Source organism: Hydra vulgaris, chromosome 12 (assembly GCF_038396675.1).
Source record: "Hydra vulgaris chromosome 12, alternate assembly HydraT2T_AEP".
NCBI lineage: Eukaryota > Metazoa > Cnidaria > Hydrozoa > Anthoathecata > Hydridae > Hydra > Hydra vulgaris.
This window is the reverse complement of record NC_088931.1, coordinates 40599183-40616050: the sequence shown is the minus strand read 5'-3', so window position 1 is coordinate 40616050 and position 16868 is coordinate 40599183. Positions and strand designations below refer to the sequence as shown.

The 16868-nt window shown below is 27.3% G+C and overlaps 1 protein-coding gene across 3 annotated transcripts in view; it reads right to left on the bottom strand.

Moving 5' to 3' along the window:
• Window positions 1–943: 943 nt before the first annotated feature.
• Window positions 944–16868, bottom strand: part of LOC100207572 (C2 domain-containing protein 3) — a 76073-nt gene continuing 60148 nt past the window's right edge. For all 3 annotated transcript variants that reach the window (XM_065813238.1, XM_065813239.1, XM_065813240.1), the window contains 7 exons: window positions 11339–11418; window positions 9600–9905; window positions 9261–9369; window positions 3632–3778; window positions 3018–3547; window positions 1765–2815; window positions 944–1209 (listed from right to left, as the gene is read on the bottom strand). In XM_065813238.1, coding sequence (XP_065669310.1) covers window positions 981–1209; window positions 1765–2815; window positions 3018–3547; window positions 3632–3778; window positions 9261–9369; window positions 9600–9905; window positions 11339–11418 — 2452 coding nt within the window. In that variant the 3' untranslated portion in view covers window positions 944–980. The remainder of the gene's footprint in view (window positions 1210–1764; window positions 2816–3017; window positions 3548–3631; window positions 3779–9260; window positions 9370–9599; window positions 9906–11338; window positions 11419–16868) is intronic.

Genomic DNA, 16868 nt, shown 5'->3' with positions numbered 1-16868 from the left:
TAGGAATCATATTATATTCAGATGATTTTGGATCTAATTCAAACCCTTTGCGGCAACAAACTCAAAAAGACACAAGACTGAATGACGAGTCAAATGAGATCGAGTTTTTGTCGATGGAACTAGATGTGATAGCTCCTTTGAGCAGCGACCATGATAGTACTTGTAGAAAAGAGAAAAATTTAAATGATGCAGGTCATCAGCATCATGAAAGCTCACGTTCTACGACTCCAACTAACGGCATGACGTATGACGGTTCGCTTTTACGTTACATCATCTTTATATAATTAATTACACAGGTCAACAAAAACTTTTTTTTTCTGGTGCTGAGCAAACAATTTGTTTTTTGTATAGCATTTCTCATTTTGATTTCAAATATGCAACTCTTTTTTTACCATCACGTCAAGTTGTAAAGATATTTAGGTTCAAATCTTAAGTATTTAGGGTAAAGTCCCTAATATTGTCGAAAAAAAAGTTATTCAAAAGCATGTCAACCTGGGTCTCAAAAGAAGCGTATTTTCATAGAGATTTTATAAATTATAAATATTTTCCTTAAAATTTATTGACAAAAAATTATGTGAAAAAATGCTATAGACTCTTAAAAAAAATTTCAACAGAATGTTATTCAGCAAAAATACAAAAAATATTTATTTTTATTACAAATGAATAACATTTTTAAAATCTCTATGAAAATACGCTTCTTTTGAGACCCAGGTTGACATACTTTTGAATAACTTTTTTTTCGACAATATTAGGGACTTTACCCTAAATTCTAAAGATTTGAACCTAAATATCTTTACAACTTGACGTGATGGTAAAAAAAGAGTTGCATATTTGAAATCAAAATGAGAAATGCTATACAAAAAACAAATTGTTTGCTCGGAACCAGAAAAAAAAAGTTTTTGTTGACCTGTGTAATTTAAGATAAAACAAATCAAAAGAAAAATTCTGAAAATGTTTTGAATTAACTAAAATATTTAACTTCACGTTTGATTGTTCTTCGATAAAAATATCTGCGCTCTCCGTGCAAGCTCCAAGGTGTCAACAGGAGAATATTTATTAATTGCCTCGATACCACTTGTTTCGTTGACGTCCTTATTTTTTGAACGCGGTAGATGGCTAAATTTTGCAGCTAGTCGAAGAGCTTTAATTGATTCCGCCATTTCATTAGATTTCATAAAGAAGTTAGGTATTTCATAATGTGTTTTTTTTCTTATATTAAATTAAGATTAAAATCAATTGAACTATTTTAATTTATTTAAAAAAACCAAACAAAAAGAATTTAAAAAATAATTTGAATACTAATGTCTCTAACAAATATGAAGTTAGTTCTTGAACTTTAGAAATGTGAAGTTAGTTTTTCGTTGAAAAACTAACCTCACATCCAGAAATGTAAAGTTGATGCTACTCATACTTATTTACTATAGTCAAAAAAGTCAGAACAGCAATAAAAATAATAGCACACTAAGTAAAAGTCACAGCCATGACCGACGCCATTAGGGGCAAGGGGAACACGCCCTCCCCCCCCCCAAATATTTTTTCTAAAGGACCCTTTTAAAATGAAATTTCAAGATAGAGAGGACTTTTTTTGAAAAAAACAAGTTATAGCACAGTAAAAAGTCACAGAACAACAAAAAAAAAATCACAGTACGGTAACAAAAGTCTCAGAACACTAAAAAAATTAACAGAGAAGTAAAAAAAGTCACAGAACAGAAATAAAAGTCACAGAACAAAAAATCATTAAAATTAAAAAAAATAAAAAGATACATTTCAGTTGAGCCATCTTTAGTAGGGGTTTTTGGAATATTATTTTCAAATGAATGTAAATCAGAAAACTCATGCCTCCCCTTTGCTGATTTGCTACTGTGAGTCATACAAATATTCTGATCAATGGATTTTTTCGATGTTTTTCTACTACTGTTTATGGCATCAACATGATCATCATCGCATATTATACCATTGGGATTACAGCATTTATTGAGACCTTGAAGGCATTTTTTTTCCATTGAGTGAACTAAAAATGTATTTTGAATTAAGTCAGAAGAGTTTTCATCTTGTTCATCAATATCACGTGCTGAAGTTTTTGCACTGACATTAATGACGTCAGTTTCAGTTTCAACAAATGGAATATCTTCTTTATACTCTATTGGTAGTACACTTTGATCATCATCACTTAACCAGTCTTGCTCAAACTCTAAGTTACTAAACTCTTTTAACCTGTTGTATTTTCTTTTAAATTCCTCAAGGTGGTTCATAAGCTCATCTGTGTCATCATCTGAACTAAGTTCCTCAACATTATCATCAACTTTTTTTTCTTCTTTATCAAGGATAACACTGCCATCATTTTTTATTTTTTGCTGATCTAAATTAACATCCAAAGACTTTAATGGTTCGATTAACTTTGTTTTTGTTATATGTTCGTCATTGATTATGCAATTATTTTCAGTTTTTGTATTTTCACTAAACTGTGGTTTACAAACAGGAGAAACATAACTAACCGGACTAGAAACATAACTAACCGGACTAGAAACATAACTAACCGGACTAGAATCTCTGATACTTTTTGTTATACAGTCTAGTTCTTGCAAATTTGAATGAAGTTTATCTAATAGTTCTAATTTGCTTAAATTAGAATCATAATATGAATCTTTTTTACTGGATGTCAAATCAAAGCTGACAGCAGTGTTAAAACTCTTAAAAAACTTAGCTGAGTGAGAAGATGATAGCAATACATAAGGAACAATTCCTATTTTTACTTGTCCATTATTCTGTCGATTACAGTCTTTTACATTGTACCAACCCAACAGTTCACGCATTCCTAAGGCACACTAATACATTAAAGAATTATTTATAGTTAATTATTATACTATTATTTTTAATTTATAACTACTTATATACAGAATATTAAGGCAGAATTTTATAAAAACTTTTAGATACTATAGGTGGAATTTTAATAGTTCAACGAGTCAAAATTGTAAATAAAACTAAATAAAGCAGTAATATAGGAGAGTAAAATATACCTGAAAACAGTGGAGAAACATCCACATACACGGTTCCAAGCAGAATGTCAATTTCAGAATTTGGCTCCTTATTTAAGCTCCTCCATACTGTAAATGAAAATTCATGATTCTTAAGTGATCTAAGATCAAAGCATTCATCTTTCTGAAAATTCCAAACTGGATTCTTGTTATTGGATATAACATTTGTATATACACACTTGTCAAAAATAGTATACGATACATAAATAAAGGAAACAACATCTTTATTGTGGTTGACTTTTGGAAGATGCAAAGCTTCTTCAATTCGAATTGATATTGTTGGTACGTCTGGATTTTTAGGTATTATTGGCTCACTCATTTCTTTATTGTCATTCAAAAAAACTGGAACTTGGGCACTAAATTGATCGGAAAACAGATCAGAAAAAATGTTAACTGTTTGTGTGCCAGTTCTTCTGAAGTAATTAGATTTATCTTCATTAAAATGAACAGTAATATTGCAATTTGAGCGACATATGCACTTGCTTCCAGCTCTGAACAACGGATAGCACCCACTAAAAAATATACATAAAAAAATCTATATACATGATCACATATAGACAACCACTGTTGCCTACTTTTTCTTATAATATACATACCTTATTGTATCAACACTATAAGGATCATGAGAAAATGGTTCCAAGCATACGTAAGAAGAGCCAATCAAAATATCAGAATTCTCATTATTTTCCAACCTACTATTATTTAACCAAAACTCAACTTCCAGACTTTCCTCTCTCAAATACCTAAAAAGGTTTTAAAAAATAATTGTAAATTAAAGGGACAGATTAAGTATTAACAGATTTTAAAAGCTGATTGTATATTAGACTGGGGTGAAAATAAACAAAAGTGTGAATTTCATCACAATAAATCGTACTTAATCGCCAATCCATGTATGAACAAGAAGCAGTTGTAAAAAATGCTTATAAAGCATTTTTTACAACAAGCATCCTGTAAAGCATTTTACAAATTGTAAAATACTTTTACAGGAAGTGCCCCATTTTGACCCTTAAATATCAGACAAGTCTCTAATATTATAGAAAAAAGTATGCCATGTTGGGTCTCAAACGAAGCGAAATTTTATAAAAATTTCGAAAATAATAATTATTTTACATTTAGATTATTAGTTTACATTTTAAATTTGTTTCTCAATGAATCACAAATCCGTCCTTCTACATATTGTATATATATACATGGATTTATTATATATATATATATATATATATATATATATATATATATATATATATATATATATATATATATATATATATATATATATATATATGCAGTATGTCAAAAAAGTACCCCTGTTGATTTTTCATTAAAAACAAAATTTTATATGCTTAAATTTAGATTTTTGACCTCAATTTTTTTTTTATATTGAATTTATATCAAAAAACATTTTTATAACAAGAAATTACTATTCTTATACTTAAAATAGAAATTATCCACTAAATTAGAAAAAGTGTAAGTCAAAAAAGTGTATCACCCCCTAATCATTTTTTAACTTTTCTGTTGTTTAATTTAGTAAAATTGCAGAAAATAAGCCAAAAACAATCAAATTTGATTGATAGAAGTTATTCTAACTAATCTTTTAGCAAAGTTTGTTTTCTTTTTAGGTTCTTAATAAGAAAATTATGGTGAAAAGATATGAAATTCATGAATCAGTAAAAAAACTGATCCTGGGACATTACAAAAGTGGAAAAGGATATAAAACTATTTCTAAAATAGTCCATTTAAGTCTAATAGTGTAGGAAATATCATTAGAAAATATAAAAAAATGGGTACTGTTAAAAATTTGCCAAGAAAAGGACGCCCAGCTAAGACTACCCAATGCATTGATAGAGAAATTATTCGAAAAGTTGAACAAGATTGAGGATTATCTGCACCGAAGCTTGCGAAAGATTTACAAACAGATCATGGTGTAACTGTAAATCCTCAAACTGTTCGCAATCACTTGAAAAATCGAGGTTTTGTAGGTAGAGTTGCTCCAAAAAAGCCTTTTTTGAGTAAAAAGAATCAAAAGAAAAGATTGGCTTGGGCTAAGAAACATTCAAATTGGACTTTGACCAATGGCAAAGAGTTTTATGGTCCGATGAAACAAAAATATGTTTGTTTGGTTCTGATGGTATCATACGCAAATGGAGGAAAAATGATGAACGCCAAAATCCTAAATGTATGAGACCAACTGTCAAGCATGGGGAAGGTGACATTAAGCTTTATTATAAAATTTCAATATAATATATATTTCTAACTTATTTTTTCCTCTTATCATAGGTCAAATGATGGTTTGAGGCTCTTTTGCTTGGAGTGCTGTTGGCGAACTCGAGTTCATTGACGGAATAATGACAAAAAAGGTTTATACTGACATTCTGAAGCAAAAACTGAGATCAAGCGCCAGAAGTGCTGGCTTATCTTGTAATTTTATCTTTCAGCAGGATGGAGATCCTAAACACACATCAAAGTTAGCTACTGAGTGGTTAAAGAAAAACAGTATTATGATGTTAGATTGGGTTCCTCAGTCACCAGACCTAAATTCGATTGAAAATTTATGGAATCTTTTTAAACTTAAAGTAGGTGATCAAAAACCATCCAGTTTGCCACAATTAAAGGCAATTCTCAATGAGGAGTGGGAAAAATTTGACACACAATCGCTTAAAAACTTAGTAAATTCAATGCCTAAAAGATGTCTTGCAGTAATCAAGGTAAAAAGCACACAAATAGACTATTAATTTTATATTAGCAAAATAATTATATAAGGGGTGACACTTTTTTGACTTTTTTGTAATTTAGTGGATAGTTTTGTTTTAAATATAAGAATATTAATTTCTTGTAATAAAAATGTATTGTGATATAAATTCAATATTTAAAAAAAAAAATTGGGTCAAAAATCTATATTTAAGCATATAAAAATTTGTTTTTATTGAAAAACCATCAGGGGGTGATATATATATATATATATATATATATATATATATATATATATATATATATATATATATATATATATATATATATATATATATATATATGAGTATGTACGTATGTATGTGAGTATGTACGTATGTATATTAGGGTGACAAAAAAAAAAGTATTCAAAATTTGACTATCAACCCTTTATTGTGTTCCTTTTAACTAAAAAATAAACTGTGCGAAAAATTATTATATTTTGATATGTTGCTCAATGAACTTGATACTATCAGATTTTAAGGTCAACGGAAAATAAAAACGAATGTATTTTAGTTTTTTTTTTTGATGCAAAATTTTAACTTTTTATTCAAATTTAATGTTTATTTTAATCAGATTTTGATACAAATTGTTTACTTGCTTTCATTTGTTGATTGTTCACTTGTTTTCATTAATGCCTTCATAATTATGGACTTTCGCATATCTGGAATTCAACGTTGATGTTCTTCCACGGTTTGTAAAACATTGCAATTGAATTTCATCTTTTGTCAAGATTTTTATGTAGTCTGAAACAAGTTTCACCCCTCTTTTGGCTTTGTCATTCACAACTTTCGTAGAATGAACAATCTTGTATGCTTCATGTTATTTGGTTACTGTGCTCCATGTGTCTAGGCAATGATCCTTCATAAATGTCCAATTTATTCCAAGCATTTCAAATGCATATTTTGATCTATTTGTTACAAAGTCATCTAAGTTCATTTTTACAATTGTATTCATTAATCCTTTACCTTCAGGCCTTTTTACCTGTTTTTTTATAATTGGCTTTTGAAGTGCAACCAACATTTTTTCTTTAGTTTGGTTACCAACATCATTGCTAAAAAAAAGAGACTCATAAGTTCTTCAGTTAAATACCATAAATGTCCTGCAATGGCTTTAATGGCAGATTCAGCAACTTCTTTGTGAAATATTTTGAAAATATCAAATTTCTTAATCAGTGTCAGGTCATTGTGAGGAGCAGATGAAGAGATGGGAGCCCAAAACCAGTGTTCTATGTAAATCAAAAATTAAAAATCATAGATTCTTCTCTTCATTCTTTGTTAAATGAAACTGATGTCGAAACAAGTAAATTTTAATAGAGTGCTTTTACCACCCATCGTGCTTGGTGCATAGCACCAGGAGTACGAAAGGTTATTCTGCCTTGACCTGGATGAGTTTTTCCTAAAAAAATTATAGACAGTTGCAAAATTTCTTTGCAATCATCGCAAAATTGTTTTGTTCCTAGCAGCATATTTACAGCAAATTCTATTGCTGATGGTACAAGCGAACCATACACTTTGAGATCTGCATCAGTTAAGAGCCAAGATTCAGAATTCAATTTACTCTACTGATCACAAAATCGTAGAAACAACTTATCCTCTGGACCAGAAAATGCTCAAAAGCAAGTTTTGTAAACACGGGATAAAATCACTTTATGAACATGGTGTCGACAGGCTATGTATAATTAAGACTTTTCAATTAATTTTTCCAGCAAGGTACAAGCACCTGAATGTATGCCTGTATTGCTTGAAGTAGTACTGGTGCATCTATTCAGTTTTGGGACTGACAACAGTTTTTCTACATCATATCCTGTCACTAGGATAGACAGTCAATCCACTTAATTTTTGCTGTTCTAATCAGGTAACAATTTTCCGTTCCAATGAACAGTTAATGGAACGTGTGGCTTGAATTCTAAGATGATTCTTTTTGCAACTTCTTTATGATTTTCAATACGTGCACATTGAAGAGATTCATATGATGTTGAAACATGTTCAATATTGGCACCTAACCCTTAACTAATTGTAGACAAAACCAAGGAACCAGAACGATTCGGAATTTTCAAACGATCAAGAGCTGAACAAAATGCTAGAGTAATCACTTTCTTTTTATTTTTTTCTTCCCACTTTTTCAGTTTTTTTGCTATTGATGGAAAAAAGTCATCTACTTTATTATCAGTACCCTGAGAGGAGTCTGATTCTGTCAAAACTGGGTCTGTGACTGTTCAACACGTTTTTTTTCTTTACTATTTATCTCTTTTGTTTCTCTTTCTTCATTTGCTTTTTTTCTGTCTAAAAAACGCTGTTTTTAGAATTGTGAATTGTTTGAACAATTCAAAATTAACTGAACTCATGTAGCCTTTTCTTCCTTCTCTTTGTAGTATAAGAAACGTCTTGTCGTTGCTTTGTCAGAACTCTAGCTCTTTGCCAAAAGTCTAGAACCAGATTTGTCACAAGGTCTGCACTTTGTCTTACATTGTTGTTATTTTTAAAAAAAAAAAAAGTTTGCAAAACTTGCCTTTTAGATGGCAACTTTTGTCCTGTGATCACAGCTTTAGCTTGACCAACATGCCATTCTAAATTTGACTTCTAGTCTCCATTATAAATCAATTTCAAAAATATCTATCGAATTATGTATTTTTAAAATGTATTTTCATTCAAGACAATGAACTCATTTAGAATTACAGGATGATGCACTAATTTTGGCAGTAGTACAATACTGATGCAATAACTTAAATGGATGATGAAGTATTACAGTGGGTTTTGTGAATTCCAGCCAACTTATTTTATTTTTAACTTTTTAAGTGATTTAGTGTGAGAAATATGAAAAACTGTGTGTTTGAGCAATCTTGCAAAACTAAAAAACTGGCTGAGCAACCCCTAAACATTAACATATTGCATCAAAAATTTCCCAACATCATTTTTTCAATGCATTTATTTGTCACCTTAATGTATATGTGTGTGTGTATATATATATATATATATATATATATATATATATATATATATATATATATATATATATATATATACACATTTAATTTTTTGTCACTTTGCTAAAATTTAAGTATATAAAAAAAGACATTGAATTAAATTCTAATTAAAAATTCTAAAATAAAAATCATTTGATCTATTTCTATTTTTTTGTTTGAAAGAAAATGGAGACTATTGTTTTGAACCTGAAAATATAGAAATATTTAAATTTGAAACAAAATGTAAGAAACAATTATTGATAACAGATACAAGATTTGTAAATGTGATTAAAATTTGACTAAAATAACTGAATGTGTTCAACAATGTGCTTTATTGATGAGCAATTTTTCCTTGTGTTTAATGAGATTCGTGTTTCAAAGTTTTGGGTTGAGAGAAAGTTACAAATAAATAAAAATAAAAATAAAAAATAAATAAAAATGAAAAATAAATAAAAATGAAAAATAAAACAAATTTAAAAAAATGTGGAATAACTAATGCAATAAAAGAAAAAAAAAATCCAAAAAAAACTTGCCATGCTAAAGTTGGAGTTGGTATTAATTGAAATTGGTGCATATGGTTGATTTCAGATAAAACAGACTCATTAAATCTCCTATATCTTGAAAACCTACTTTGAATGGCACCTAAAAATAGGAAATATAATCAAAATTAGTTGTAATTAGAGCATTTGAAACTTAACAAGTTTATAAAAATTGTATGTTGTTAAAATTTATTATTTTTAAAATTCATATTATTTATTTTAGGAAACCACTTATTCGAGGGGGTTCGAGAGGGGCTCTATGTATAAGATGATTCAAAAATAATACGTAATTAACATAACATTTAAAAAAACTTTCTGAATGGCAAAAAATACCTTGATCGCAAAACTTGTATCTAGCATAAATAAAGCTTCTCTCAGTTAAGAAATTGTCAATGACTTGGATAGGAAGAAAAAGTAGATTGATTGAAATTATGAAAAAACACAGCCTTTTATCTGTAGATAGCAACCAAGATTCATCATGATGCTGTACAATAAATTTGGGAGTCCAACCCCTTCCCATACCATAGTTAATTAAATTGTCTCGATCAAAAGGATTTAAAAACCTAATATTCAACTCGACTCCACCAGTCACTGTCTTTTCTTCAGTACATAGCTTAAATAAGTACCACCCTTTAACACCTAAATGTTATTTTAAAAGTTTTAATATATATATATATATATTAATATATATATATATACACACACACACACACACACACACACACACACACACACACACACATATATATATATACATATATATATATATACACACACACACACACACACACACACACACACACACACACACACACACACACACACACACACATTTATTTATATATATACATATTTATTTTTATAGTTATATATAATAACAGCAAAAGTTATATAAAAACAAACAACCATGCAATGAATAATTCATTTAAAATAAACACTTTTTTATATAAAAAAAATTAAATGAAAAATCTTGTTTATACGAAAAAAGCATTGTTTGTATGTCGTTTATATGAAAAAAGTATTGTTAGTTTAGCAAATTCAAAAGATAAAAGTTTTTATCTTCAATTGTTGTTTAAATTGTTTCAGCATAAGTTACCTTGATTAGATTTTTAGCATAATTATTATATTGCTATTAAGTTTCAAACTTATTTTTATTTATTTTATCATCTAAAATCATTTGTTCACATTTTTACAGTTAAATTACTTAAATTAAAAAAAAAAATGATCCTGCACCAAGACACCTAATGATCCTGCACCAAGACACCTGATGATCCTGCACCAAGACACCTAATGATATGGTTGGTGTCATATTTTACAAAAAACATTTTTTTCCTAAAGTATATCATGTTGGTCTCAAATGAAAAGAAATTTTATTGGGATTTTATAAAGAAAATCTTTATCAAATGTGACCTTCTTAAAGAAGATATCGTTTAAAAACGTCTTAAAGTTCCTTTTTTCAACTTTTGTTTAAAAATATTTGTTTCTTTACAATAAATTTGAAAAAATTGATTTTTATTTAAAAGCTTTAAATTTTAATATTTTTGGTAATATACGGCATATTTTTGGTAATATAAGGCACCATGTTGCCAGGTGTCTTAGTGCAGGAACTTTGTTATGAATTGAACAAAATAAATGTGATTTTCTTAATCAGCATTAAAATGTTCATTTATTCCTACAACTAGGCCAAAAAGACTATTTTTTTGTCATAACCCTAATAAACACAGTATAAAATTATTCTACATGGGTAATTTTATATTCACTGTATAAAATTAGCTTCGTGCATGTGTCTGTGTGTACACATATACAAAAATAAATATATACATACATATCTGAATATAATATATAATGTCTGAATGTATGCATTCAGACATTCATACATACATACATACATACATACATACATACATACATACATACATACATACATACATACATACATTTATGTGTATATAAATAAACAAATAGACCTAAATCTGCAATAGTAAATATATATAGTATAAATATGTAGTAAATATAAATATATAAAAAGAATCTCCAAATATTTAAAATTGTGTTTCTATTTCTGTTTTTACCAGTATTGTGAGTAAGAAGCTGTTTCAGCGGAATCTTTGCTTTGCCTAAGATAGTTTCATTAAGTTTGTCTTCATTTGTCCTAAATAGCAACAATGAAAACAATCAAAGTTAATAGTATATATAGTTTTTCTGATTGTTTTGATGCCCACTAAGTAAAAGTGAAGCTATTATGAACTATAATGAATTATATTGAAATATACAAAATAAAGACCTAATAAATACAATAAATATTCCTGCTAAAATGTAAATAAACTTAAAAAACAGTTTTTAACATTTTTAATAATGCGATAAGTTTATAAATATGTTTTTTTAAATGCTACTGGCTTATAAATATATTTTTTTAAAATTAGTTTATAAAAATGTTGCTATAAAAAACCTAGTAATAACGTTATTCAGAAATTTAATTTTACGGTTTGTTAATAATGTCTATATTAAAATAACATGTAATAAAATTGTTTCTTAATTATTATTTTCTTAAATGATAAAAAAAAAACCATTTTACTAAACTTATTTTAATTTTTCACAAGTTTACTTTGTTAAAAAGTTTTATCATGAACACAATATATCTACATATCTGAAAATATAAGAAAAAAAGAAGAATTTTAAACATACATTTCCTTCTCAAAATTATTCTTAACTATATTATTATCAATATTTATTAATTTATGTTACTTCGATAAATTCTTATAAAAGGTTGCATACAGGGATGGCCCTTTTACTTACCTTTATTTTACTTACACGAGTAAGTTAATTTTTATCAAAAAGTAAATTACATAAGTAATTTTAAATGTTTTATGTAAATTTACATTTCCTTATAAGTAATTAATTTTTTTGAAATAACTTTTACTTAATAATATAAGTTTTTTTACTTTCAAAAGTAAGTTATGTAAAAGTAGACTACATCAAAAAGTAATTTACATGCAAAAATATGTCATATGAAAAAGCTATTTTACTTTTACATTTAAAAGCTAATTACTTATGAAAATTACATTACATAATATAAAAGTTCCTCAAACTGTAATTTACATTTACCTATAAAAGTAACTAATTAAAAAAAAATTATATTAAAAAATAACTTTCGCATGAAAGTAAATTACATAAAAGTAATATGCACCCAAATGTAAATTAAGTTTACAAATAAAATAATAATTTTTAAGAAGGAATTTTTTATTTTAAAAGTAATAACAAATCTTTATTAAAATAAAATTATATAAAATAAAATTTAAATTACATAAGCTTACATTTTATATAATTTGTAAAGTAAATTAAAAGTAATTTAATAAAGTAAGTAAATTTACTTATATTTTACAATAACTTTGACAGGATCTTATACAAAAGTTATGCAAAAAAGTAAAACTTCAAGTCACTAACATTTAGATAGCCGCAACATTTGATTTGCGCGGTTTTAGGTATTTCTTCCCCGTAAAGTTTGAAAATATCAATAATAGGGGTCTGCCCATGATTAAAACCCTCTCTAGTTCTGGTCCATGAAAGTTTTAGGTAAAATAAGCATTCTCTGAATCAAACCGTCTCAAAAATATTCACTCTCTGGCCAACCATTTGAAAGGTCTGGAATTTCGACAAAGTTGAAACAAGGCAGTGAGCAGAAGGCGCATATACCCATGGGAGAAAGAAAGGGTGATTAGAAAGGGTAGTTTATTTGAAAGGAAAATAATTGGCATAATTGTTGGTTCGTTTTTACAAGTTTTTTGCGCAAATGTATTTATTATTTAAAAACTAAGGAGAAAACGTTTAAACCTGTCCTGAATTTTGGGGGCTGTAACACCATGCCCTGAAGATTAAGGAGCCCTGAACTTTTTAAGAGGATGCTTTATTTTTGTGAAGATTTTTTGCCACTTTGATACGATAAAAGTCCACCTGCTCAAGAATATCATTTGACTCTAAAAGTCTTGGTTTAAATAACTATGGTAATTTTATATGGAAAATTTAGAAATTTTCACATAAATATCTTAACCTGTGTGTAGTATCAGTAGCCTAGGTGCTGCAAGGCCAGCAAAACTTACGGTTCTACAAGCAATTAAACCTAGAGCCGCAAGGTTTAGGAGCCCTAAGATATATTTAAAGAGTTTTTTATTTTTATTAAGAAAAGTTATTGTTCCAGAGAAACAGAAATTGGACACCTGGACCAGTATGCCTACTGGCCAAAAGTATTTTCATATGCCACTGTGTAATATACATACAACCCGAGCTATAGCTAAGTAATGATTTATATGTAGATTAAAAAATAAAACTTGTGATAATTGGAGCCTGGAAATAAATACCCTAAAACATTACCATCCTTACCCCAAATGTGAGGGCAACAAATTAGTAACTTTTAATTTTTATTTTCTTACACTAAATTTAAGTCGACAGGTTTTAAAATTCAAAGGTTATGATTATATAAAGTTTACACCCAAACCGAACAAGGTGGTTGTTTCAACATTTTCCTAAACATTCTAATGTGATATAAACAAGAATATACTTAAGTTTGGCACTTAAGTAGGTTTTATTTACCAAAAGTTTATTTATTAAACAAAATCATTGGTTTTTCATTATTATAATAATATTACATCTCAGAATTTACGCAAGTAGACATCATTCTATTATTGGTTACCATAAAGTCTTTAAATGAGTTAAACATGGTCTTTAACAAGACATTAAAAGACCTTATTTGTTCGTAACTATAAATAATACTAATAGTTAAAGATGCTCTTGATTAAGTAATTCTAATCGGTTTAGTGATAAAATGGAATCGCTGCATTTTCAAATTATGAAAGCGTTTTATATTGCTTTAGATGTGGTATAATACCTTGCAATACTTGTATTTAAATCAATTTAAAGTTAAACCTTGTATTTTGTTTAACTTATATTTTCATGGATAATATTTTTTTAAACGATTTTATTTATATGTTAAAAAATAAAATTATTCGAAATTTCTGTTTTTTGTGCAAATTTCTTCTGTTTTAGTATGTTATTTTAGAAAAAGATTTATCTTTTTCTAAAGTACTAAAGCAGAGTTTGGTATTTTAGCTACATATATATTAATTTTTTTAGATGCATTCCCAAAAAATACAAAACTATAATTGTCAACTAAAATAAACTTATTAAACTCAAACTTCAGAAAAACACATCATCATCAATTTTTAATGACAAGTTTTTAATGACTTTAAATGGCTTGACAATAAGACTATTTGCCTTCTTCTTGTCCCCGCCATTTTTACAAAAGAAAAGTAATAATTTGTATCTGCAAATTTAGAAAAATAAAAAATTATAAAAATTAAAAATCAATCACTGCATTAAAGGATGTCTTTATGTAATAATAATAATAAAAAAAAAAAAAACAATGACGAAATTAAATTTGAAAAAAAAATGAATTATCAAATTGATAATAAGAAAAATAAGAATAATTTGAACAATATTATATTACTTTTGAAAAATACAAATGATCTTGTTGGCTAAAGTCACTTATAAAAACTTAATTTTCTTTGTTATTCTTTGACAAATTTTCAGTCCGCGTCATTTGACTACTTATTTACGAAAAATAAACTTTAAATAGTAAAGTTTAAATTTTAAAGACGAACTTATAACTTAATTAAAGATAATATTTTAAATCCCCTAAATAATTGGGGAGGTTGCTCAAAATTTATATGGTCATTTTTGAACACTAAGAGATTATTACATGACATTAGAGACTTTTTAATGAACTTAAATTTAGTTCAAAGTGTTAAAAAAATGTATATATAAATGCTATAAACTCAGCACTCTCACACTGATGGCATTCAAGAGAAGTTAACATTTTAGGGGTTTATTGTTAACAGACTCCAATTATCGCAAATCTTTTAAAAAGCTTTACATAAACATGAATATATAAATGGAGTTTGCTCCATGTCGTTACATAAAGTTAAATTCTCAAACAAAAACAAAAAGCTTGCTACAGGCCTGATTTTAAATATGTGATTAGAATCTGGTTGTTTAAATATTGTGATTTGCCCTTTTGTTAACCTTTTTACTTTAAATTTTTGAAAATTTAAAGTAAAAAAAGTAACAAAAATTTAAGGAAAAAAAAAAGTTCTTGATGTTATTTCATTTGTATGATAAAATATCAAGACACTTTTCTTCACAGTCGACCATCTTTCCTTACCATCTTTTTTCAAATAGATTATATATGATAAAACGCAAAAAAAGATTATATCCGATAAACACTCCTTTAATCATATAAATTATATCAGATAGTTTAAATGACTTATAATTTTTTGAAAACTGTTTTAGCAGTTGATGTCCTTGCGGATACCAAAAATTTTATATTGCGTCATATTACCATAACAAAATACTTAATTGAAAAGGCAAATATAAAGAAAAAATTTGAGAAAAAGCACGCTCTAACAAACAGTGACTTAGTCAAGGTTTACACATGCATGAATTACCCATAGCTTAGAAATTATGCTCCCTTCCCTCTTCCTCCTCCGACAAAGTTTTATTATGATCACTAACCTATTTCTGCTCAACAAAAAAAAGAAAGAAAAAATCAATGATTATTTAGCAGTCCCTATTAGCATTCCTGCAGCAGGGAGCCCATCTCCACACTACTGGTATACCCGCATGTTGACTATATTTGCTCCTAATTATAATAGATCTATCCTTTATGATATACGTGAATTAAAATCCTTTCCTGATGCCCCACTACAAATACTGCCCACATATATCAGAGTATTACCTAAAGTATTACCCAGGAGTGCCCTCAAAAAGGCAATGGATTTGAATATGCTACCTTTCTCAAAATTTATGTTAAATCAACATGAAATGACTGTTCTTTGAGAAAGTAAATAATATAACTTACATTTTACTTACAAAGTAAAGTATAAAATTTCAAAGAAAAAATTTACTTTTTTTTAAAAGTACATAACAATTTTTTTCAAATTACTTTTATGTAAGCTGCTATTGCTAATTAGTTACTATTACACGTAAAAGTAATTTGTAGTTATGATGTAGTTTTATTTTACTTTGTAAAGTAAGTGTTATGTTTTTTAAATATTATATTTACGTATTTACGTAAGTTTACTTCATAAATACCTTTTTTTACATTTAAAAAGTAAATTACATTTCAAAGTAAATTTTTTACATAACTATAACCAAAATTACTTTACAAAGTAATTTACACGAATTACCATTAAAAGTAAGTTACATTAACAAGTAAAAGTAAAAATGTAAATAACTTTTACTTGTAAAAGTAAATTACTTTTTCGAGTAAAAGTTACTCATTTAAAAAACTTAATTTAAGTAATTAAGTTTTACACATTAATTTATTTAGTTTTACACGTATAATTTATGAAGAAAAAAAAAATGAATTGCTTTTAAATATAAGTAAATTATATATTTTTATATGAGTTATATAAAGTAATTTACGCTTAAAAGTAAATTGCGTATTTACATCAAAATAAGTAAAAGTGCCATCCCTAGTTGCATAAAATGACGACTGGTTTATTTTGAAATGATCTAAGCTAAACAAGAAAAATGCATGTAAAGGTAAAA